This window comes from Nothobranchius furzeri, chromosome 8 (genome assembly GCF_043380555.1).
Source record: "Nothobranchius furzeri strain GRZ-AD chromosome 8, NfurGRZ-RIMD1, whole genome shotgun sequence".
Taxonomy (NCBI): Eukaryota; Metazoa; Chordata; class Actinopteri; order Cyprinodontiformes; family Nothobranchiidae; genus Nothobranchius; species Nothobranchius furzeri.
In genome coordinates this window covers 80,796,592-80,818,246 of record NC_091748.1, presented here as the reverse complement: position 1 = coordinate 80,818,246, position 21,655 = coordinate 80,796,592, and the positions used below count along the sequence as shown (strand labels likewise).

Sequence of the window (21,655 nt, the reverse complement as noted above, 5' to 3'; positions counted from 1 at the left end):
GAGGTGGTTGTCAGAATACATAATATTGGAAGAGACAATTTTAAAGTGACATTGTGTAGTTTTCCTGGCAATAGGGGGCAGTACATACCTAAATCATTGCAAGCAAGCATTATTTTTGAGTTCAAATAAGACCTTACCGACGATGGGCATTAGGGTCAAAAATCCCTGGCAGTGCAACCCCCGGAAAATGACAAGAACATCAGAATCCCTTTCATCACTGGCAATGAGTGAAGAGGTGAATGTGTAAAGCAACCATGTTAATTGATGGTGAAAGTTTTGTAACCAGCTGTTACAAATCAGTGAATGCATTTTGTCCTCACAGATTTCCGTAGAAGGAAACGTGGCATTTCAAAAGTTACAGTTACTAAGTTACAGTTACACAGACATGTTGTGTACTAGATTACAGAAGACAGTTACAACACAGAGAAGCATCTCGAGGTTCTCAGTCTGGTTTTAAACGTATTCAAGGAGATAAACTGGGTTAGTTTGCAGTGTTCCTGCAGCCTGGTCCATGCAGAAGGAGCAGAGGGAACCAAAGCCCTCCAGCCCGGTTCGGTGTGAGGAAACAGACCACAGTAACAGCTGATGGTTGTACGCAGACTGAGAAGTTACACTTCTCTGTGAGATTAAGTTACAGATGTAGGAGGTAGTCATCCAAGCATGGCCGTATAAATGAAGATGTACCAATGTCCCCGGGTTAGGGTCATCCCACTGGAGAAGAAGAAGAAGAAGATATCATTTCTAAAGCGCCTCTCAAGATAAAAATCATGAGGCGCTTCACAAAAACAAAAAATGTAAAAATATAAAAAAGCATTTAGAATTTTTTTAAAAATATATTTAAAAAGAGCAAAAATAGACAATTGTGATTAAAACATGTAAAGAAAGAGAGAGAGTGAACAGGAAAGAGGGAAACCAGTGGATCCTGAGGAAGGTGGAATAGGTGGGGAGAGCAGAATAAAGAGAGAGAGGTGAAGAAGGTCATACAAAAGCCAGCTTGAACAAGTGAGTCTTCAGCTGCTTTTTAAAGGAGACCACTGAGTCCACTGATCTCAGGCTCAGGGGGAGAGAGGTCCAGAGTCTGGGGGCCACAGCAGCAGATGATCTGTCACCTTTGACCTTTAGCCTGGTGCTGCACAACCAGTAGGCTTTGATCACTGGACCTCAGGGACCTGCTGGGGGTGTAGGGACTAAAGGTTGGTTTATGCTTGACGCGTCTGTGAGGTTCGCACGGCTCCGTGCGGCAAATTTGCGTCATTTTAACAACCACGCCCCTCCACCGCGCCTCCGCACGGCCCAAACTTTCCGCACCGCGCATCTAGGAAATTTTCTAACCACGCAGACGGTCAAACACGGAAAAACATGGCGGATTGGCAAAAAACTAGTATGGCAGAGGTTGGTAAATACAGACATTTGTATGATTCAGCTCTCAGAGATCACCGTGATCAACATGTTGTTAATAATTCTTGGAGAGAAATAGCTCGCACTGTCGGAAAAGACGAGAACGCTGTTAAAATTGCTGGAATGCCATGTTGTAAACAACAGTAATTTCTACTTCTACTATGGTGTAGTGTTGTGTGCATGCCGTAGAGCTCCATGCTGCCCCCTACAGTTTGGGAGAATATTGGCTCACCGCAGAGACGAGCCGCATGAACCATAAACGCTGCGAGTTGTGAAGCGCGTTCCATCCGCGAGCCGCATCACCAAGCGGAAAGTAAATGCATCAAGCATAAACCAAGCTTAAGAAGATCGAACACTGTTCACCATGATGGGTCAGTGGTCTACAGTTAGTGATAAACCTCAGCGAGGCATGATGACCTCATCACTCTTACCCAGGGGCGGATTAGCCATCTGTGGATTCTGGAGAATCACAGGACGGCCGGTGGGCCGGCCCACCACTCCCACGCACGTTTTCAACACCTGTCCCCCCCCTCAAAGCTCCTTCATGCTCCAGCACTCTAGGTGGCAGCACTGCACCTCTAAGTTGGATGCCAGCTACATTGGCTGTGGCCTCCAGGCAAGGAGGAGAAGAAGCTGGAGAGGAGGCAAAGGTAGTAGAAAAAAACGATGCAAAACCCGGCCGCTAGTGAAAAAGAAAGAAAAGGGTGGGGCTGAGAAGGCGGGCATTAGACGCTGAAGCCTCTAAATGCCACAAATGAACCGACATATTTAGCAGCACAGCCAGCAGCAGGTTCACGGTGGAGAAGTGGGGCAGATAGCTACACAGCAACATGGCAGCAGTAATGAGGGGCAGAACGATCGCTGGTTCCACGGGCAGATCCCGGGGAAGTAAGCATGGAGTGTAAGAGGAGAGACGTTTGCAAGGATTGATGTTAGGAATTCATGTTCAGGTTGCAGTTTTATTTTAGGATAACAGCTGAAGTTCAACATTTTAGCTGTAAAAGGCCACGTGCAGTGGGGAATAAGAAGCATGTTGTGGTTTTACGTAGAAAGGTTGGTAGTAGTGTTCAGGTAATGCTCACACACACATCTTAAATACAGAAGTTACGTTTGTAATGCTGCATTTCCATTTAGATGTGGTTTATTAGTGCAGTAAGAGGGCAGCAGCAGCTCAGGTGGTAGAGCGGGTTGCCTCATGATCGGAGGGTCATGGGTTCGACTCCAGCTCCCGCCAGGGGTGTCCTGCTGTTGTGTCCTTGGGCAAGACACTTCACCCAACCTTCCTGTGTTAGTGGTGGTCAGAGGGGCCAACGGCGCCAAATGGCAGCCTCGCCTCTGTCAGACCTCCCCAGGGCGGCTGTAGCTACAAAGTAGCTTACCATCACTAGCAGTGTGTGAATGTGAGAGTGTGTGAAAGCGTCTTTGGATGTCTAGAAAAGCGCTATATAAGTTCAATGCATTATTATTATTATTATTAAGAAGATTAATTACTGCATAAATTATTAAGCTTATACAGCTTTTAATACAACATATAGTCAGCATTAGCGCTGTTGCTATAATTTTGATGACTTGACCACATATTTTTGCTGCCGAATTTCCGCTCGCCGATTACTTTGGGCTGGGCCCAGTCAAGGTCCAGGGCTGTTTTTTAGTCCCAGTGTGTCCCTGCTCTTACCAAGACACTGCTGAGGCACTCGTATACTAAAGGTCTCCATAATCCAGATTAGACAGAAATGTTGCCGTAACTAGTCGCTTTAGCCTCAAAAGAAAAAACAGTTTATTTAGGAAACAATGTCTGAGTTTAAGTTTCTTCACAAGTAAAATATAGTATAGATCTGCTCCGGGGAAGCGGCTCTCTCAAGGAACGAACTGATTTGGAGACGGCCTGCGTCCGTCAGCAGGTAGAACTGGAGGTTGTCTGGCGTCTGGGAACAGTAGTAGTGAAAACTGTGATTAGTCTGATTGTATTGCCATGTTGCTAATTCCTGGGGATGTAAAAATGGAGAGAGGCACCCCTCTCCGTATCTTTCCTGCTTTAGTTTTTCTAGTCTTTATAACGACATGTGGTCAAAAGAATTTTACATGTCAGCAAAATGGACCATGGTTGAATTTGGGTGGGCAACTACACAAGCGGAGGGGATCCGGAACTCAGATTTGGCTACAGTCAAAACCAGAGCAAACCTCATGCTAATGTCAGGATTTCTCAAAGCCTTAATGTCGATGTTTGTGTATCTATTTGATACAACATAGCGTTGTCTGTAATGTGACTGATTTACAGGGCAGGCTTGAGACGCACGCATCGAAGGATGAAAATGATGGGTTAGGATTAGGGTTAGGGTTAGGAAAACAGGAAAGGTCTCCTGATCCTTGTACTTCTACTAATATCAGGAAATATTCACCCAAATCTTGGACCACTTTTGAACTCAATAAGTTCACCTGTCGATTTCGGAGAAAGACATGGGTTGGGTTTGCTTCATTTAAATGTTCATAGCCTCCTCAAGAAATTTGATATGGTAAAGGTATGGGTTCAGCAGGCAATCCGGATGTATTGGTGTTATCTGAATCGTGGTCAAGTGGTTCTGTATCAGATCGGGAGGTTAATTTCTAAACTAGCACCATCCCTGCACCTATGGTCATGAGCTTTGGGTAATGACCGAAAGAACGAGATCGCGGATACAAGCGGCCGAAATGAGTTTCCTCCGTAGGGTGGCCGGGCTCAGCCTTAGAGATAGGGTGAGGAGCTCGGACATCCGGGAGGGACTCGGAGTAGAACCGCTGCTCCTCCGGATCGAAAGGAGCCAGTTGAGGTGGTTTGGGCATCTGGTCAGGATGCCTCCTGGACGTCTCCCTGGGGAGGTGTTTTGGGCATGTCCTGCCGGCAGGAGGCCCCCGGGTCGACCCAGGACACGTTGGAGAGGTTACATCTCCAATCTGGTCCGGGAACGCCTTGGGGTCCTGCCGGAGGAGCTGGTGGAGGTGGCCGGGGAGAGGACGGTCTGGAGCTCCCTAGTTGGGACCCGGATAAGCGGAGGAAGACGACGACGAAAACAAATGAAAGATGATGCTAATATTTGAAACAACATGAAATGGCCCACGCCTAGATACAATTAGGGTTATTTTACATGAATTATAAATATATTGTAGATAAAAATGCAAAAGTTCTATTGTTGTTCTATTTGCACTCGGCCGTGTGCTTTCATGTTATCACTATAAAAATCTCCTTGTCTTTTTACATGGTATTATTTTTAAAATGATTTAAATATAACTGAATATTTTGAGTATTTCTTGCATTAGGGTTTTTTGTTTAATTTATAGGCTTTTATTCCTTTTTCTTGCTTTTCCCTCTGCTTCTATATTGAATATAATTGCTTCTGTGACCCAAAATCCCCCACTTCAGGACAATAAAGGGATTTTCCATTCTATTCTATTGCATTCTGTTCTAGCTATGTCCGGTCAAATTAGTGGTTGAATCCTGTGTGGGGTCGTGTCAGGTCAGCAGGTGGTCCAGAACACCATGGCCTGTATGTTAGCTGTGGGTCTGAATTAGGCCCCTAACCAGAGAATAGACTCTGAGTTAAAGGAATCAAGTCACTACCTGTGTCTCAGTTGCTTTGGACATAGTTTAACTGGAGAACTGCTGTTTGTTAGGCGCTCTTCGTCCTCTTTATCCTGGCCTACATCCACATCGCCTTTTCCCGCTCCCCCATCAACTGCCTGGAGGCAGTCAGGGACCGCTGGCCTCGAGATGGCATCCTTCGTGTGGAGATCCAGAGGAATTCCAGTCGAGCTGCTGTCTTTCTTCAGCACTATGACCCCACTGGCATCCAGGAGGAGCTGGAAGCTGTGGAGGATCAAGGAAGAAGAGGAGGAATGGTGGAGGAGGCCAGCCAGACTGCACTACTGGAGGAGGAAGATGAAGATGAGGAGACATTGGAGATGTTTAACAACAGCTCAGTTCAGGTGAATTAGGATATAATTTTTCTTTGTGCCAGACTGTCCTCTTGTCACCATCATTCTGCATCTTTGCTCGTCTTCCTGCAGTTTGCACTGGACATCGAGCCTCGTCTGAAACCATCTGTGTTAGGAGGAGGTGCTGGAGGAGCACTACCAGAAGGAGTAAACAATAGCCAGGAGGTTTCCTTCAGTCACACTTCTAAAGGTATGAAGGGTTAAGGCTAGCTTATATGTCCCCATCAACTGTTGCAATCTCAAAAAAACCAAAAGTAGCTAGTTTTTACTTGCATTTACTACTAGTACTTGAACACACTGACAAACACTAGTGCATACATGAAAACACAATAACAAGCAACAACTGGCGTGGTGCTGGAGTGTCTGTGTAGAAAAACACTGATATGTATTGAATTGGTGTTTGCTGCTCCTGCTTTGCTCCAAGAGCCAGCTGCTGCGTTTGGCTCGGCTGAAGACGAGAGAGGATAGGGCCTAAACCATCTTATCCGTTAGGCTATCTTCATCAGTAGCAGGCTTTTTCTTTTATGTTTTCTTTTATGTTTCGATCATAAATCTTTTTATTGACATTTCAGATAATAAGGGTTAACAGTATACATAGCGGATTTAAACAATGATGTGAAATGCAAAAAACAGTGGTAGGCACAAAATCCTTGTAGAGTATTTGTAAAATTATAAGAAACACCCCTAAGATGAGAACAAAGACAAAAAACAATTAAAAAAAAGATCTAAATAAATAAATAAATATTTTTTAAAAAGGCAAGTAAACACAACGAATGACAATGGAAGTCAACAATGCAAGAAGTATACATTATTGTACAGCTGGATGCCAAGTTCCCCCACCCCTCAAATTACATTAACGCTAAATGGTAAATGACCTGAGTTTGATATAGCGCCTTCTAGAGTCCTGGAACCCCCCCAAGGTTAAGTTAGGGAAAAAGAGATGTGAGGGAGAAAAGTGGGTCAGTACAAGTAGGTTCAAAGGGGGCGAGAAAAGTGGCCAACAAAGGGTTCCCCAAACCTTCTCGAATCCCCCCCCCCCCCCTGGTTTTGGATGGAATATCTAATCTTTTTCAGGCTCAAGCAAGACATCACTTCCATCACCCACTGAGCATGGGTTGGCAGGGCGGCACCCCTCCACCTGAGCAGACCAGCATGCCTGGCTAAGAAGGAGGTGAATGACAGTATGTGATGAATATAGGGTTGTCACGGTATGAAAATGTAACCTCACGGTTATTGTGACCAAAATTATCACGGTTTTCGGTATTATCGCGGTATTTTTAAACGGTGTTGCATATGCTCAGAAAGCATTGATAGTCCTGTTCTACACAAACTGAAATAGTTCTGAAAAGGTTTAACAGTGTTTATTAAACCTAAAATAACACAAAGCCTTAGCAAAAGTGCAACTTTTCACAAGTAAAGGAACAAATAGCTTCTTTTTCTGGAACGTGTTACAGTAGTCAGTGCAGGTTTAAATGATACAAATCCAAACATTCAAAACATAAACAATATGTAAACAAATCAAAGAAACACCACTTGTTTTCTCATATACTTGTTTTCTTCATTATCAAAATGAAAATCTAAAACTCCAGTCCACACTTGACTTGAGTGCTGTACAAGTCAACCTTAAAAAATATGTATTTAAAATAAATAGCCACTTTAAACAAATTACTAAAATAACTACTACACTATGTAATCAAATCCAAATGTTCAAGTATAAATGGCATTGAATAAGTAAACAAATCAATGACAAGGAACTAATTGTATATTTCTCTTCATCATCAACAAATAAGATGCTTCATCCAGCAACAGGGTGTCCGTGACACGGTTTAAATGCTGGCAGAGGACGCTGCGGCTGCAGTATATAGTGACTCGTTGCATTCTCCCTCAACCAAAAGTCCTCGCGTCATGCATTTAAGCTAAAATGCTAATGTTAACCTACCTTGCACTGGCTGTAGAGACGTGGGTGATGGTCACGCAGATGTGCCATTAGATTCGAAGTGTTGCTGCCTTTTGCAGACACTTGTTTCCTGCACGTTCTGCAAACGGGATAGCCGTCTTCTATTAACTGTCCCTCAGCACTTTTCAGAAATCCAAAATATGCCCATACTTCCGATTTAGTCTTCTTTGAGGGCTGATGGATGTCCTGGGTGCTGCCGTCTCCTCCTTCGGCCATTATTTCAGCTTCAAAGTTTTGGTGCCGTTGCAAACTAAAAAGTGCGTGTGCGCGCCGCGGGAACTTCAGCAGAAGCGACGGTGGCTGGTAAGGGTCACGGCGCCGAAACCGCGGCCACGGTAAACCCACCGAGATAATTTAGTTTTTTAAAAACTGGACGGTTATTTTTATTGTCAACTTTTTTACCGGGGTTTACCGCTATACCGGTTACCGTGACAACCCTAGACGAATATCAGAAGAAACATTGTGGCTCCCTGAATAAAGACTGAACAGACCTAGAAGGGAGTCAGGGGTGATATCCACCTTAGAGACTGCTGAGAGAGTCTGAAAGACCTTCTGCCAAAATGTTCTAAGACTGAGACAGGCCCAGAAAGAGTGAATCAGCGTGTCTTCGCCTTTTCTGCATTTGTCACATTGGGAGTTCGAATCCGAATATATATGGGACAATTTGGTCTTAGGCATGTGGGCCCGATGGACCACCTTAAACTGAAATGGAGAATGGCGGGAGCATATTGAAGTAGAGTTAATGAGCTCCAGGAATGAGTCCTAGGTGTCATCGGGTAGTTGTTGGTTAGGGTCTTGCTCCCAGGCTGCCCTGATCTTAGCCGTAGATGTTTGTTTTAAGTTTATCAACTTATTATAGATTTTCGAGATCAGACCTCTTACACAAGGCTGCAAGCAAAGAATGTCATCTATTATAGAACTCTGAGGAGCCACTGGGACATCTGGTAAGTGATCTTTGAGAAAATGCCAAATTTGCAGGTATCTGAAAAAAAGTGTTCTAGGGATCCTAAATTTATTTGAAAGCTGATAAAAGTGGGCCAGGTTGTCACTGATAAATCTCTAAAATACTTTATACCCATCTCCTCCCAGTCCTTCAAGGTCTGGTCAAGGGATGATGAGGGGAAAAGGTAGTTAGATAGGATAGGGCTTTGGTGGGAAAATCTGTTTAGTTAAAAACATTTCCTGAACTGGATCCACACTTTGAGGGATTGTTGTACCACTCGGTTATTTATTGGGCAGGGTAAGGAAGTAGGGCAGGAGGCCCCCAGTAAAGCTGCTAAGGAGGTGTACTGGACTAAACTGATACCCATAGCCAACCAAGATGTGGGATTGGTCTGTCTGTTATTAGCCCAATACACCAATGGTTGAATATCTGCTGCCCAGAAAGACCAGCAGCAATTTGGTAGTGTGGCAGTGTGAGCATCCTGTTACAGTGTCCTGATTGATCGAATCCCGTCCGGGCCCTCGTTTCTCCACCTTGCCACAGTAATAGTCCTCCCTGTAAATGTATTCTGGAGACCCGAGGATGTTTGCATTTCCATATGTAGGTAGAGTCTAGGGAATCCAAGAAGGACTTTGGGATGAAGACTAGGACTGACTGAAAAAGATAAAACAATTTAGGGAGAATGTTCATTTTCACAGTTAATTCACCCAATTAAAGTGGTGGACTAGCTCAGTGGCCTAGTGGTAGAGTGTCCGCCCTGAGACTGGGAGATCAGGGTTTGATTCCTGGTCGGGCCATACCAAAGACTTTGAAAAAATGGGACCCAATACCTCCCTGCTTGACACTCGGCATTAAAGTAGCTTTCCGGAGTTTTCTACTTTCAGAAATTATGTATGACTTGTCAGAAATCCGTAAAAGTGATAATGTTATCATGTACTGTGATAAAATGTAAGCAATACATCTTTTTTTTTCTGCTAAGCACGTCCTCTGCCCTGCAGAGTTCCGTACAATATGAAACTGAGCGCCGACCAGAACTAACCAATAGCATTAGACTACCGCTTAGATGCTTCAAATTTAAGGAATAACTCGGCTGATGCAGAGCTGATGAACTTTTCACGGACAAGAAAGTCTCTAAAATATAAATGTGTGAGAACACAACATGACATGAGAATAATACTCGTAAAGCGACGTGTTTTAGCTGTTTGTCACTACAGAAGCACATTTATAACAAGAAACTTAAAGGAGCCACATACTTTTTGTGTGATATGCTTGTCGGCCACTAGATGGTGCCATCAGATAAGAGAAATACTCTGGTAAGAGACTATAAAGGGGTTGAATTGGGGGGTTAAACCACCAAATGGTTCCTGATCACGGCTTTGTCTACAGCTCACCGCTCCCCCAGGGGATGGGTCAAATGCGGAGAATAAATTTCGCACACACATCAGTGTGTGTGACAACTAATGGGACTTTAACTTTGACATTGGATAATGGTGACCACACTAATAGGTTTTGCTTGATCTGATTTAAAAGTTTTCTGTTTCAATGTGATAGTCACACCAAGGTTGGTAAACCTTTCCTCTGCTAGCTTAAAGGGGAAGGAGGAGCGCTAGGTTATTTAAGGGGAATAGTTCACTTTTGGATAGGTTCAGCTTGTAGCCAAAGAATGTACTGAATGCAGAGAGCAAGGATGAAATGTTAGGGAGGGTGGCGAGGGGATCTGAAATGAAAAGCAGTAAGTCATTCGCATATAATTCCAGTTTGTGTTCAACCTGGTCTGTCTGGATACCGGACATGGATGGGCTGTTATGGAGTAGCGCTGCGAGGGTTTCTATTGCTATGTTAAATAGTAAGGGGCTGAGGACAGCCTTGATGCGTGCCTCCGTGTAAGTGCATAGGTTTGGATCTTTGCTGGTTAGTAAGAACACAGGCAGTGGGGCAGAGAAGTCTTATCCATGATCTGAAATTGCTCCCAAAGCAGAATTTTTCCAAAGCCTTAAGTAAATAGGTCCACTTGACACAGTCAAAGGCTTTTTCCGCATTGAGGGAGGGGAGGCTTTCTGGCACAGTGTTTGGGGAAGTGTCTAAGATATTTAGTAGTCTACGTATATTAAAAAAGGAATGCCGGTTTTTCATGAACTCCATTTGATCCTCATTAATATTTGATGGCAGGTATTTCTCCGGTCTGTGAGCTAAAATTTTGGCTAGGATTTTAAGATCAACATTTAGTAAAGAATGTGCCTATAAGATGAACATTATTTTCAGTCTGTGTCTTTTTTAGGATGAGGGTTATAGATGCCTCATACAATCACGGGGAAGTTTACCTTCATTAAATGAGTTGGATAGCACAACATGTAGGTAGGGAGTAAGGAGGGAAGAAAATGAATAGAAGAATTCGGCCGGAAAGCCATCTGGGCCTGGAGGTTTTCCTGATTGTAAGGAAAGAGTAGCTGTCATAATTTCAACTTGTGAAGTAGAGTCTAGCACCTTTTTTGCATCATCCGCAAGGGTAGGTTAATTAGGACCCTCCTAAAACTGTTGAATTATAATCAGGGGCTTGAGACCTGTCGAGAACAGAGTAATCGTTTTTGACTAGAGTATTTATTGTTTCCTGATCCAGTGTGGGACCCATCTCTGAATTAATCTCGTGATTGACTGTGTTGCCTGGACCCTTCTTAATTGATTAGCTAACATCTTCCCGTCCTTGCCTCCATGTACATAAAATTTCTCGTTCTTTAAAAGTTGTCGTTCTATTACGTGACCTGAGAGAAGGTCTAATTTGGTTTGGAGTTCAATGCGTTTGTGAACATTTTCAGGATCATTGAAGGAGGCCAATTGGTGGTCTATTTTTTTAATTTATTGTGATAATTCCAATCTTTGCTTAGAATTTTTCTTTCTCATGCTCACTGTGTAAGAAATTATTTGGTCCCTTAAATAAGCCTTCATGGTTTACCATATAGTCATCCTAGGCACATCTGGTGTGGAGTTTGTTTGCCAAAAAACGTGGCGTGATCTGTTCTTTTGTAAATTCCAGAAAGTTTGGATCAGACAGCAAAGTTATATTGAATTGCCAGCTCCCATCTATCTTGGGAAAGTTGGGCATGGACAGGGCTAGTGATAAGGCGGCGTGGTCCGAGATAACAATGCTCCCATATTCGCAGGAGGTTACAAATGCAGCCAGCCGGCTATCGAGTCAAAAAGAGATCTATTCATGAGAAAGAGTGGTGTACCAATGAAAAAAAGAATAATCTCTGGTGTTGGAGTGGAGAAGTCGCCAGATTTCTACAATACCAAGTTCATCAGAGACAGATTGGGCACGTGAAGCGGATTTACATAAGGAAGCTGGTGTGGTGATGAGCGATCTAAAACAGGGTCCCGCCAGCAGCGTACGTCTTCCCCGAGAATGAGCGAGTATGTTTTCACATTGGGCAGATGAGAGAAGAAATGTTTAAATAAGCTAGGATTATCTGGATTTGGACCATACAGATTAGCCAGTACCACATTAGTGTTGAAAAGCTTGCCAGAGACGATAACAAAACGGCCGTGTTTATCTGATATTATTTCATGAGGAGTTTATTGAGTTGCATTAGGAGTTGAGTTACGATTGATAAGTATTGAGACCCCCCTAGCTTAAGCTTCGAATGATGAATGGAAGTGTCGCCCGCCCAACCCCCCACAAGCCCCATGTAAAAAACAAATTATTGCATTATTCTGTCTGATGTGTGCTAATACTTTCCTTCTGTCAGAGCAGGGGTCGGCAACCCGCGGCTCTGGAGCCGCATGCGGCTCTTTCATCCATCTGATGCGGCTCTCTGCTCGTAAACTAATGAATGAATATTTAATTACAATGTGTTTTGTTTCACTGCATTCACTTTTATCTGTTGCTAATTCTACATTTAAAGATTGTCTGTGTAAACCTGAACAGGTCACCTGCTTGTGCATAATCAAATAAGTCTCTAGGCGTTTTCTGAGCTGAAGAGGATGTGAGATTCTGGACTGTTCCTCAGACAGGCTCATGGATGTGTCGCAGTGTTGGAGACAGGAACAAGCGCTATTCAGCCAAAGATTCATAATCAGGGAACTTTTTTTTTTTAAGTGACAAGTCTCTGAGAGACCGGGTTTAGAAAACACAGAATCTTCCTGCATGGTTCTGGTTCTGCGACGCACTCCAACACATCTTCAGCTTGCTGTCCACCATACGCATGCGCTGACAGCGAGCTGCGCTGAGCTCAGTGTCCATCTCAGATGTTCTGATGGGAATTTTTTCCTGATTGATATAGCTCCCTCCACGATGTGCATGACCATTAGAACGTCAGCACATCTGCAGGCTTGTTTTCTTTACTGTGGGAAACGGGTATTTATGGCTCTTTGATGGGAAAAGGTTGCCGACCCCTGTCTTAGAGGATGATTAAGACCCTTGACATTCCAGCTGAGAATATTCAGTGGATTACTCATTGAGGTTGATTGTGGAATAAAGCACTGAACATATAGCCTCAAATATAGCCTCAGATTCTCAAATAAACGTGTCAGATATTCACCAAATGACAAGAAAAAAGGCCAGAACACAAAAATTTAAATAAATTAATAAAGGCAAATTTAAGCTGATTCCTCTGTTATGAAGCGTGGCCAGCAGCTCCCTGTACTCTTTTCTCTGATTTGAGACCTCTGGTCTGTAATCCTCCACCATGCGGATCTGTTGACCGCGGTAATTGAGCGTCCCTCTCCGCCGTGCCTCCCTGATGAGCAGGTCCTTAATGCGGTAGCGGGACAGCCGAATGATGATCGGCTGAGGTCTCTGACCCGGCTTTGGTTTTGCGGCCAAAGATCGGTGGACCCTGTCGAGCTCCGGTGGGGTTGGAATTAGTTCCTTGCCAAAGATTTCACACAGGGCACCCGCGAGGAACTCTGTTATACGGCCACCTTCTGTAGATTCTGCCAGTCCGAGGATGCGCAGATTGTTCCGTCTGCTACGGTTCTCCAGGTCATCCACTTTAGCCGATGGCTTAGCATTGCTATCCCGCAGAGTGTAACAAAGCTTCTCCACCTCCTCGACGCGCTGGCTCAGGTCGTCAGCTGCCATTTCAAGTGAACTCAGACGCTGACCATGATCCTCAGCCGTCTCACTTGTTCATCGCACTTGTTCAAATTTAGCCTCCGTAGCGCTGAAGGAAGATTGGAATTAAGCAGCTAGCGAGTCACAATGCTGTCCAAGTAGTTTGGAGATGGCGTGGAGCGTGAGGACGGGAGATTAGTCGTTGTTTTTGTAGCATTTATCACCCCTGGAGCTCATTTTAGCTTTAGCGCAGTTTGGCAGTAATGAAGATACATTTCTGTGTCTGGTGTGTGATGGCTAATGAGACTTGAGACAACGGTGGCACAGGAGTTAAGTGCTCGCCCCATATTCAGAAGGTTGCAGGTTCGAGACCCGCTCAGGCTGTTGCTGTCATTGTGTCCTTGGGCAAGACACTTAACCCCCCTTGCCTGTTGCTGGTGGTCGAAGGGAGCGGTGGCGCCAGTGCTCGGTGTGTGCCAGTGCTAGCTGTGGCTACATCGTAGCTCATCCCCACCAGCGTGTGAATGTGTGTGTGAGTGGGTTAATGACTGAATGTGTTGTAAAACGACTTGGATGGGTTCCAGAACACAAATACAGGCTATTTACCATTTACTTAAACTTCAACTAAAATGTAATGTGTTTCATTAACATGTTCAGTAGTACTGGAAATGCTAATAACATTTCATTTCTACTGGTAACAATGCAATGGTGGCCTATCTATAATGTAAGAATTGGCAATAATCCAGTTTAAGTTACGTAAAGATAGAAGCGTTTGTGATTTACATGTATCACAATGGCTTGCCATAGAGGCAGTGATATGAAGCAGCAACAACGTGACTCCAGGTTGCTGCTGCATCTCTGCTCCACAACGCTAAAGACTGCAGACATCTAAAAATAAACATGATGGCGGGGATTTTTCTTTTGCTTGTACAGTTTAGTTATTCTAAGTAGATATGCACAGTAATTGGAAAACCTGTGATGCACAATAAAAGTGATTGGCGATGACAATGTGACTAGCAACAAACAACAAAAGCAAAGAAATTAAAAAATGACTAACAAAATATCATAAAAAATGGGAAAAGCAAAAATTGTGATCAAAAGATGTCCGCAAAGGAAACAAGAAAATGAACTAGAAAAGGCAATCAGAAGATCCCTGGGAAAGCATAATCAGCAGAAAGAGCAGAGCTAAGGTGTTTACTAGACATCCATCCATCCATTTTCTTCCGCTTATCCGGAGTCGGGTCGCGGAGGCATCAGCATAAGTCGAGAGGCCCTGGCTTACCCCTCCCCAGCCACTTGGGCCAGCTCTTCCGGGGGAATCCCAAGGCGTTCCCTGGTCAGGTGAGAGACATTGTCCTTCCACCGAGTCCTGGATCTATCTTTAGGTCTCCTCCCGGTTAGACATGCCCAGAAAACCTCACCAGGGAGGCGTCCTAATCAGATGTCCAAGCCACCTCAACTGGCTCCTCTCAATGTGGAGGAGCAGCGTATCTACTCCAAGCCCCTCCGGGATGACAGATCTTTGGGTAGGGCCTCATCCCTGACCTGGAGAAGGCATTCTACCCTTTTCTGACCCAAGACCACGGTCTCTTGATTTAGAGGAGCCAATTCTCATCCCAGCTGATCCCGTTCAGATGAAGCCAACAGGACCACATCATTTGCAAAAAGCAGAGACCTGATCCTCAGGCCACCAAAACGGAATCCCTCAACGCCTTGGCTGCGCCTAGAAATCCTGTCCATAAAAGTTATGAACAAAGTCGATGTCCAGTGGAACTGCCCCCGATGTCCATGCGATACTGCAGAGCCATGTAAGCCAACACAGCCCTATGACATCCAAATTAGTTGCTGTCCGCCTAGGGGGCGGGCATCTAACCTATAAGAACTATCCCCATTGGCCAAATGGGTGAAGGGCTCTATTTGATTTGTCAAAAACTTCATGTTTACATATGTGTAGCAAACATTTGAGCTGACCATTCGTTTTTTTCCTCCTGTTCTTTGCAGTATGCATATTGCGCATGCTGATATTGCAGTGATGACACATTTGCAGTGTATTGCGCAGCCCTAATTCTTAGTTTCACGATGATCTTTTTTTTTCCTCCGCGGCATTTAGATTACCACAAGGTGTGCCAGTGAACTTTGTTCAGACTGTGGTGCGCACATGTAACAAAAGCTTCGAAACAGTAGAATTGATTAGAGGAATTTAATTAAATGAACCATTTGAGGATTCGTTTCAGCTCTAGTTAGAAGTACCGCTCCAGTTTTCCAGCCTCAAAATTCAAGGACAATCCAATCTGTTAAGGGCATGCATAAACCGTATAGGGAGCCTAAGTCTCCTCCTTTTCCGGTAGGCTCATGGGTCCCTGAACGGGATTAAAAGAGCTATTTTCTAGTTCGCTGTGCTTTACACCCTGAAGCGCACATATGTTGTACTTCAGTTTAAATGAAAAGTTATGAAGTGTGTTGCAACCGTGCCTGTCACGTTTTTGAGATTCCTCAGCTTGTAGAAGTTCATAATCGGCATGCTACAAATCAGACGTCTGTACGATGGTATGATGTCACCACATAATCTCCTCTCCCCTAGCGTAGCTGCTACTTACCACATGGCCAGATTTATGGTGGTTCTTTCCTCCTGAGGGAAGGGTTTGCAGTTCGCTGAACTTACCGCCATTTTACCTCTGCTCTTCTCCGTTTCTGCTTTGATGATGTCAGATTGGCGATGCACCTTTTTTGTCCTGGACATATCTTCACACAAAACCTAAGATAACATTTGCCCCCTTTTGAAAATAAGGGTTAGCATTAGAATGTGTCTTTGAATTTCACAGACATCATCAAACAGCTAATAATGGTCTGGGGGAAAAAGTAACTTGTCGCACGAGTGCTAAGAGTGCTTTTCATTGCACTTTCGACAAATTCGTCACATTGTACAGCCCTGAATATTGACGGAGAAGTTTTTCTTTAGTACTTTTTTGTTCTTCTGGCCAGGATAGCAGAGGGCTTAGTGCTTTTCTGGGGTATCCTGCTATCATTGCCGTCACGTCTCAAGTGTATCTACATTGTTTTTATGTATTACAGAGACTTTTACCATGGACACATGCAGTCACCATCCAAGCCCACGTTTCTCATATTTTTGGATGCAAATAAAGAGTTAGCTGCATGTCTTTGTACTCCTTCAGTCACGGTGTTGTAAAAAGTTATGTTGTTGGACTTTTCCCCGCGAGACGTTCTCCAATCTGCTCCGTGTCTGTTGCTTGACAACTTTGGCTCACGTTTTGTTTATTGTGGCGGGGATGGCGGTGCTGTTGGTGAAGTGGTAGGTAGCAGCATCCTGACCAGTCACAGGCCTGCAGTCTGTCACTTTCAACGGATAATTAGAAAAGTGGGCTCCACTCCGTCTTTCTTGGCGAGCCTTTTGGAGGGCCCTTGCAACCTTGAAAAATGGTGTTGCATGTCTGCAGCAACACAGAAAGGAAGTATAGACTAGTATGTAGGGTCTGAGCTGGAGATGATGATTAGAGCCGGTAAACCCACTTCCTCCTCTAGCTCCTCCTTCCACTCTTCCTGTGCTGACTCCTCCACTCACTCACTCTTATTCCTCCCACTTTCTTGACTTCTACATTTTTGTCTTCTTTAGTCCTCTATTCCTCCACTCAGTCCTTTAACTCTTCCTGTTTCCTCTTCAGACTTATCCGCTTTTAAAACTTCCCAGCGATGCGTTACCTGAATGTCTTTGTTTTGCCTGTCTACCTGTTTGCATTAACAGCCTGTCGTTTCATTGCCAAACTGTCATTGCATCACTCGTCTGTTGTGATTCCAGCGTGGCCTCAGGACGAGTATATTGTGGAATACTCTCTGGAATATGGGTTCCTTCGCCTGTCACAGACCACTCGTCAAAGACTCAACATTCCTGTCATGGTGGTCACCCTGGGTCAGTCTGATTTGTCATTTTGCTGATTGATGGTTTCAAATGTCACATGAGCCGATCACATGACCTCATTGCCCCTGTGTTTTTTTAGATCCCATGAAGGACGATTGTTTCGGAGATGGCTTTAGTCGATTCCTGCTGGATGAGTTTCTGGGCTATGATGACATCCTGATGTCCAGTGTTAAGGCACTTGCTGAGAACGAGGAGAACAAAGGTACAGTGGCTCCGCCCAACACGGAAATGATGAGGGGTGTTACCAGCTGAGAAATGAAACTTTGACAGAAACTACTATATACAGTGGGGCAAAAAAGTATTTAGTCAGCCACCGATTGTGCAAGTTCTCCCACTTAAAATGATGACAGAGGTCAGTAATTTACATCATAGGTACTCTTCAACTGTGAGAGACAGAATGTGAAAAAAAATCCATGAATTCACATGGCAGGATTTTTAAAGAATTAATTTGTAAACCAGGGTGGAAAATAAGTATTTGGTCAATAACAAAAATTCAACTCAATACTTTGTAACATAACCTTTGTTGGCAATAACAGAGGTCAAACGATTACTATAGGTCTTTACCAGGTTTGCACACACAGCAGCTGGTATTTTGGCCCATTCCTCCATGCAGATCTTCTCGAGAGCAGTGATGTTTTGGGGCTGTCGCCGAGCAACACGGACTTTCAACTCCCTCCACAGATTTTCTATGGGGTTGAGGTCTGGAGACTGGCTAGACCACTCCAGGACTTTCAAATGCTTCTTACGGAGCCACTCCTTTGTTGCCCGGGCGGTGTGTTTGGGATCATTGTCGTGTTGGAAGACCCAGCCACGTTTCATCTTCAAAGCTCTCACTGATGGAAGGAGGTTTTGGCTCAGAATCTCACGATACACGGCCCCATTCATTCTGTCCTTAACACGGATCAGTCGTCCTGTCCCCTTAGCAGAAAAACAGCCCCAAAGCAGAGAGGGTGCTCGCTGCAGACCTACAAAGGCAGAGCTGCACCATAAGGTGGAGCTGCACCAGAGTCAGCCCCGCCCATTCACGCAAACTCAGCCTAGCCCACTGACTTCCGTTTTTGTTTTTCCAACTTTATCGCAAACTAACCTGACCCACATGAATTACGGCTGTTACTAGTTTACAGTCGTTAATGCTATGTTCTATGCTTCAATTAAACAAGATAAACATAACTTGCTACATGACAAAGTCTGAATATATCTCGAAATGAAAAGGTTTCTTCTGATGAATATCTACCCACAGCCTCTCCAAGAAAACTGGTGTACAACAGCATATTTGATTAATGTATGTGTTTTGGTAGTCCAGTGGCGAGATCGTCTAAATGAAGTTTTGCTTTCCCCTCAGCTGATGCTGGTTCGATTCTCGGTGAGGTCGGCAACAATCTATTTAGCCAGCTGAAACATTTAATTTGTTAATATTTTAGTTGTAATGTTTATTTTCAGCAAAATTTTTATGTCTCTAAAAGTTCTTTGAATTTGGTCGTTCCTAAACAGTATTTTAGTTGAAACTCTGCTCACAAATGGACTCACACTGGCTAAATAAACAAATAAATAAATAAACACATTAGTCATTATATGTTAAACGGTATACCAGTAAATTGTTGTAAACATAGTACTGGCAAGTGTAGCTAGAAATGAAGAAAAGGGATTTTAAACAACGTTATATTTCCGCTACCGGGAGGCGAACCCATGCAGTCTTGCATGCCAACCTAACTCCATAACCACTACACCACCACATCTGAGAAAACGCATGTGGCGTTATATGTAATTGTGCTATCCAGTGTGTCTTTGTAGATGTATGGTTTTTCTGCCGGTGTCTCAGTAGAAGTCATTTCAGAAATAATTTGTCAGAAAATTGACAGAATATCCAGATTTGAGAACCAAGACGAGACCCGCTTCGGGGGAGGAGACCAAATTGAAGCTGAGATGGGAGGACAATGCATGAATGAGGCCAAAAATGGCTTTGGCGTGTTTCTTATGAGGAAATGACAATATAACATGATAAAAAGTTCCAAAAGTTAGATTTTTAATTATATGGAACCTTTACAAAAACTGTTCAATTAACTTCTCAACTCCGTCCTCAATTTTTTAGCTATAACGCCCTCTTTGGTTCCAGAATGCTATCAAGTCTGACAACTAGAAGGAATTGGACTGACTCTTATGGAATGGGCGGGGCTGATTCTGGAATGGGCGGGGCTGACTCTGGTGCAGCTCCACCTTCTGGTGCAGCTCCGCCTTTGTGGTTCTGCAGCGAGCACCACTTGCCAAAGCATGATGTTCCCACCCCCATGCTTCACAGTAGGTATGGTGTTCTTGGGATGCAACTCAGTATTCTTCTTCCTCCAAACACGACGAGTTGAGTTTATACCAAAAAGTTCTACTTTGGTTTCATCTGACCACATGACATTCTCCCAATCCTCTGCTGTATCATCCATGTGCTCTCTGGCAAACTTCAGACGGGCCTGGACATGCACTGGCTTCAGCAGCGGAACACGTCTGGCACTGCAGGATTTGATTCCCTGCCGTTGTAGTGTGTTACTGATGGTGACCTTTTTACTGTGGTCCCAGCTCTCTGCAGGTCATTCACCAGGTCCCCCCGTGTGGTTCTGGGATTCTTGCTCACCGTTCTCATGATCATTTTGACCCCACGGGATGAGATCTTGCGGGGAGCCCCAGATCGAGGGAGATTATCAGTGGTCTTGTATGTCTTCCATTTTCTGATAATTGCTCCCACAGTTGATTTTTTCACACCAAGCTGCCTGCCTATTGTAGATTCACGCTTCCCAGTCTGGTGCAGGTCTACAATTCTTTTCCTGGTGTCCTTCGAAAGCTCTTTGGTCTTATATATATTATATTATATATATAAGACCATATATATGTGTATATATATATATATATATATATATATATATATATATATATATATATATATATATATAGGGTTCAGGTTAGGATATATGGATATATATAATCCTGAACCAGAAGACTAAACACAGAGATCTCAGCGGACTGAACTGCTTCAGGGTCTACCGAGGAAAAACATAAATAAAATTTCTGTTCTTTCTGGGCTGCTTAAAACTGTAATCCATGCTTTTATTGCAACTCGTCTGGATTACTGTAGCTCTTTGTATTTTGGTATCAGCCGGTCCTCACGTCTTGACTTCAGCGTGTGCAAATTGCTGCTGCTCGACTTTTAACTTGTACAGGGAGGAGTGAACACATCACTCCTGTTCTATCTCCACTGCACTGGCTTTCTGTCCATTTTAGGGTTCATTTTAAACTTCTTTTATTCGTTTTTAAGTCTTTAAACGGTCTCGCCCCGCCCTACCTCTCTGAGCTATTGCACATTCACTCCTCCTCTCGGTCGCTCAGGTCTTCTGACCAGTTGCTCCTGGTCGTTCCAAGGACACAGCGTGAGCTCAGAGGGGATAGGACCTTCGCTGTTGCTGCTCCCAGACTATGGAACTGTTTTCCGGCACATCAGGAACGCCTCCTCACTGGAAACTTTAAACAATCTTTAAAGACCCACCTTTGTAGCTTGGCTTTTGACACCATATGAAGTTTTGGATTTCTATTTGATTTGAGTGTTTAATTTAGCGTGCCTTTAACTTTATACTGTATTCTACTTTATTCTGTTTTATGCTTTTATGTTTTTATGTTCAGCACTTGGTCAGCGAGGGCCGTTTTTAAAGTGCTTTATAAATGAAGTTGGCTTGGCGTAAAGCTGCTTAAAACATTTCTTGTTCTTATCACTTATTCTTAAAGAAGCTGTATTTAAAGGCCCTGTCCTTATTGTGGAAAACAAATAGCTTAAACGTTTTTGTGCCTATTAACAACGTTCTAACATCGTAGAATTATAAATATCTTGTGGAGATAAAAAAATAAAAGAAAAAAATTAATGAACTGGTTATCTGGCATTGGTCTAAAAACCTGCCAGTAGTTTTAAGTTGTGGGCCAAAAACACCAACATGTCCACATTCTTGGGTAAGAGACAGCTCCTCCACTTATTAACAATAAACCTGCTTTGGAGAATATGTGCTCTGCAGGAGTGGAGGTTGCAGGGGTGCAGAGCAGGCGTTTGGCTGCCCGAGCAAGTCATGGATATCTTTCCTCGTTATTTTTCCACCCCGCAACAGTGTCCACTTTACTTCTGTCCTGAAGATAATCTTTCATTTCATCACAAGAGGATCTTTACGCGCTCGGCACAGCAAGGTCATCCTCTGCACCGTGTCCATAAAGAAGCATCCTGTTTCCGTCTCTTTTGCTGTTTTCAGCTTTTTGCCAGCGGGTCCTCGTCTTCACCGGTCTGCTCTGTGCCGTCTCCTGAGAGGCTTCAGAGTAGGCCCCATCCCGTTTCTCGTCATAAAGAAAAGCTGTTTGAAGTGCGGGTCCACTACTGCAGTTAAA

At 43.9% G+C, this 21,655-nt stretch overlaps 1 protein-coding gene across 2 annotated transcripts in view; it reads left to right on the top strand.

Annotated features, from left to right (window-relative positions):
- The window catches only part of tmem259 (transmembrane protein 259), a 46,315-nt gene that overhangs the window by 12,860 nt on the left and 11,800 nt on the right, over positions 1 to 21,655 (top strand). For both annotated transcript variants that reach the window (XM_054733039.2, XM_054733040.2), the window contains exons 3-6: positions 5,047 to 5,358; positions 5,440 to 5,557; positions 17,132 to 17,242; positions 17,331 to 17,453. In XM_054733039.2, the coding sequence (XP_054589014.1) occupies positions 5,047 to 5,358; positions 5,440 to 5,557; positions 17,132 to 17,242; positions 17,331 to 17,453 (664 nt within the window). The remainder of the gene's footprint in view (positions 1 to 5,046; positions 5,359 to 5,439; positions 5,558 to 17,131; positions 17,243 to 17,330; positions 17,454 to 21,655) is intronic.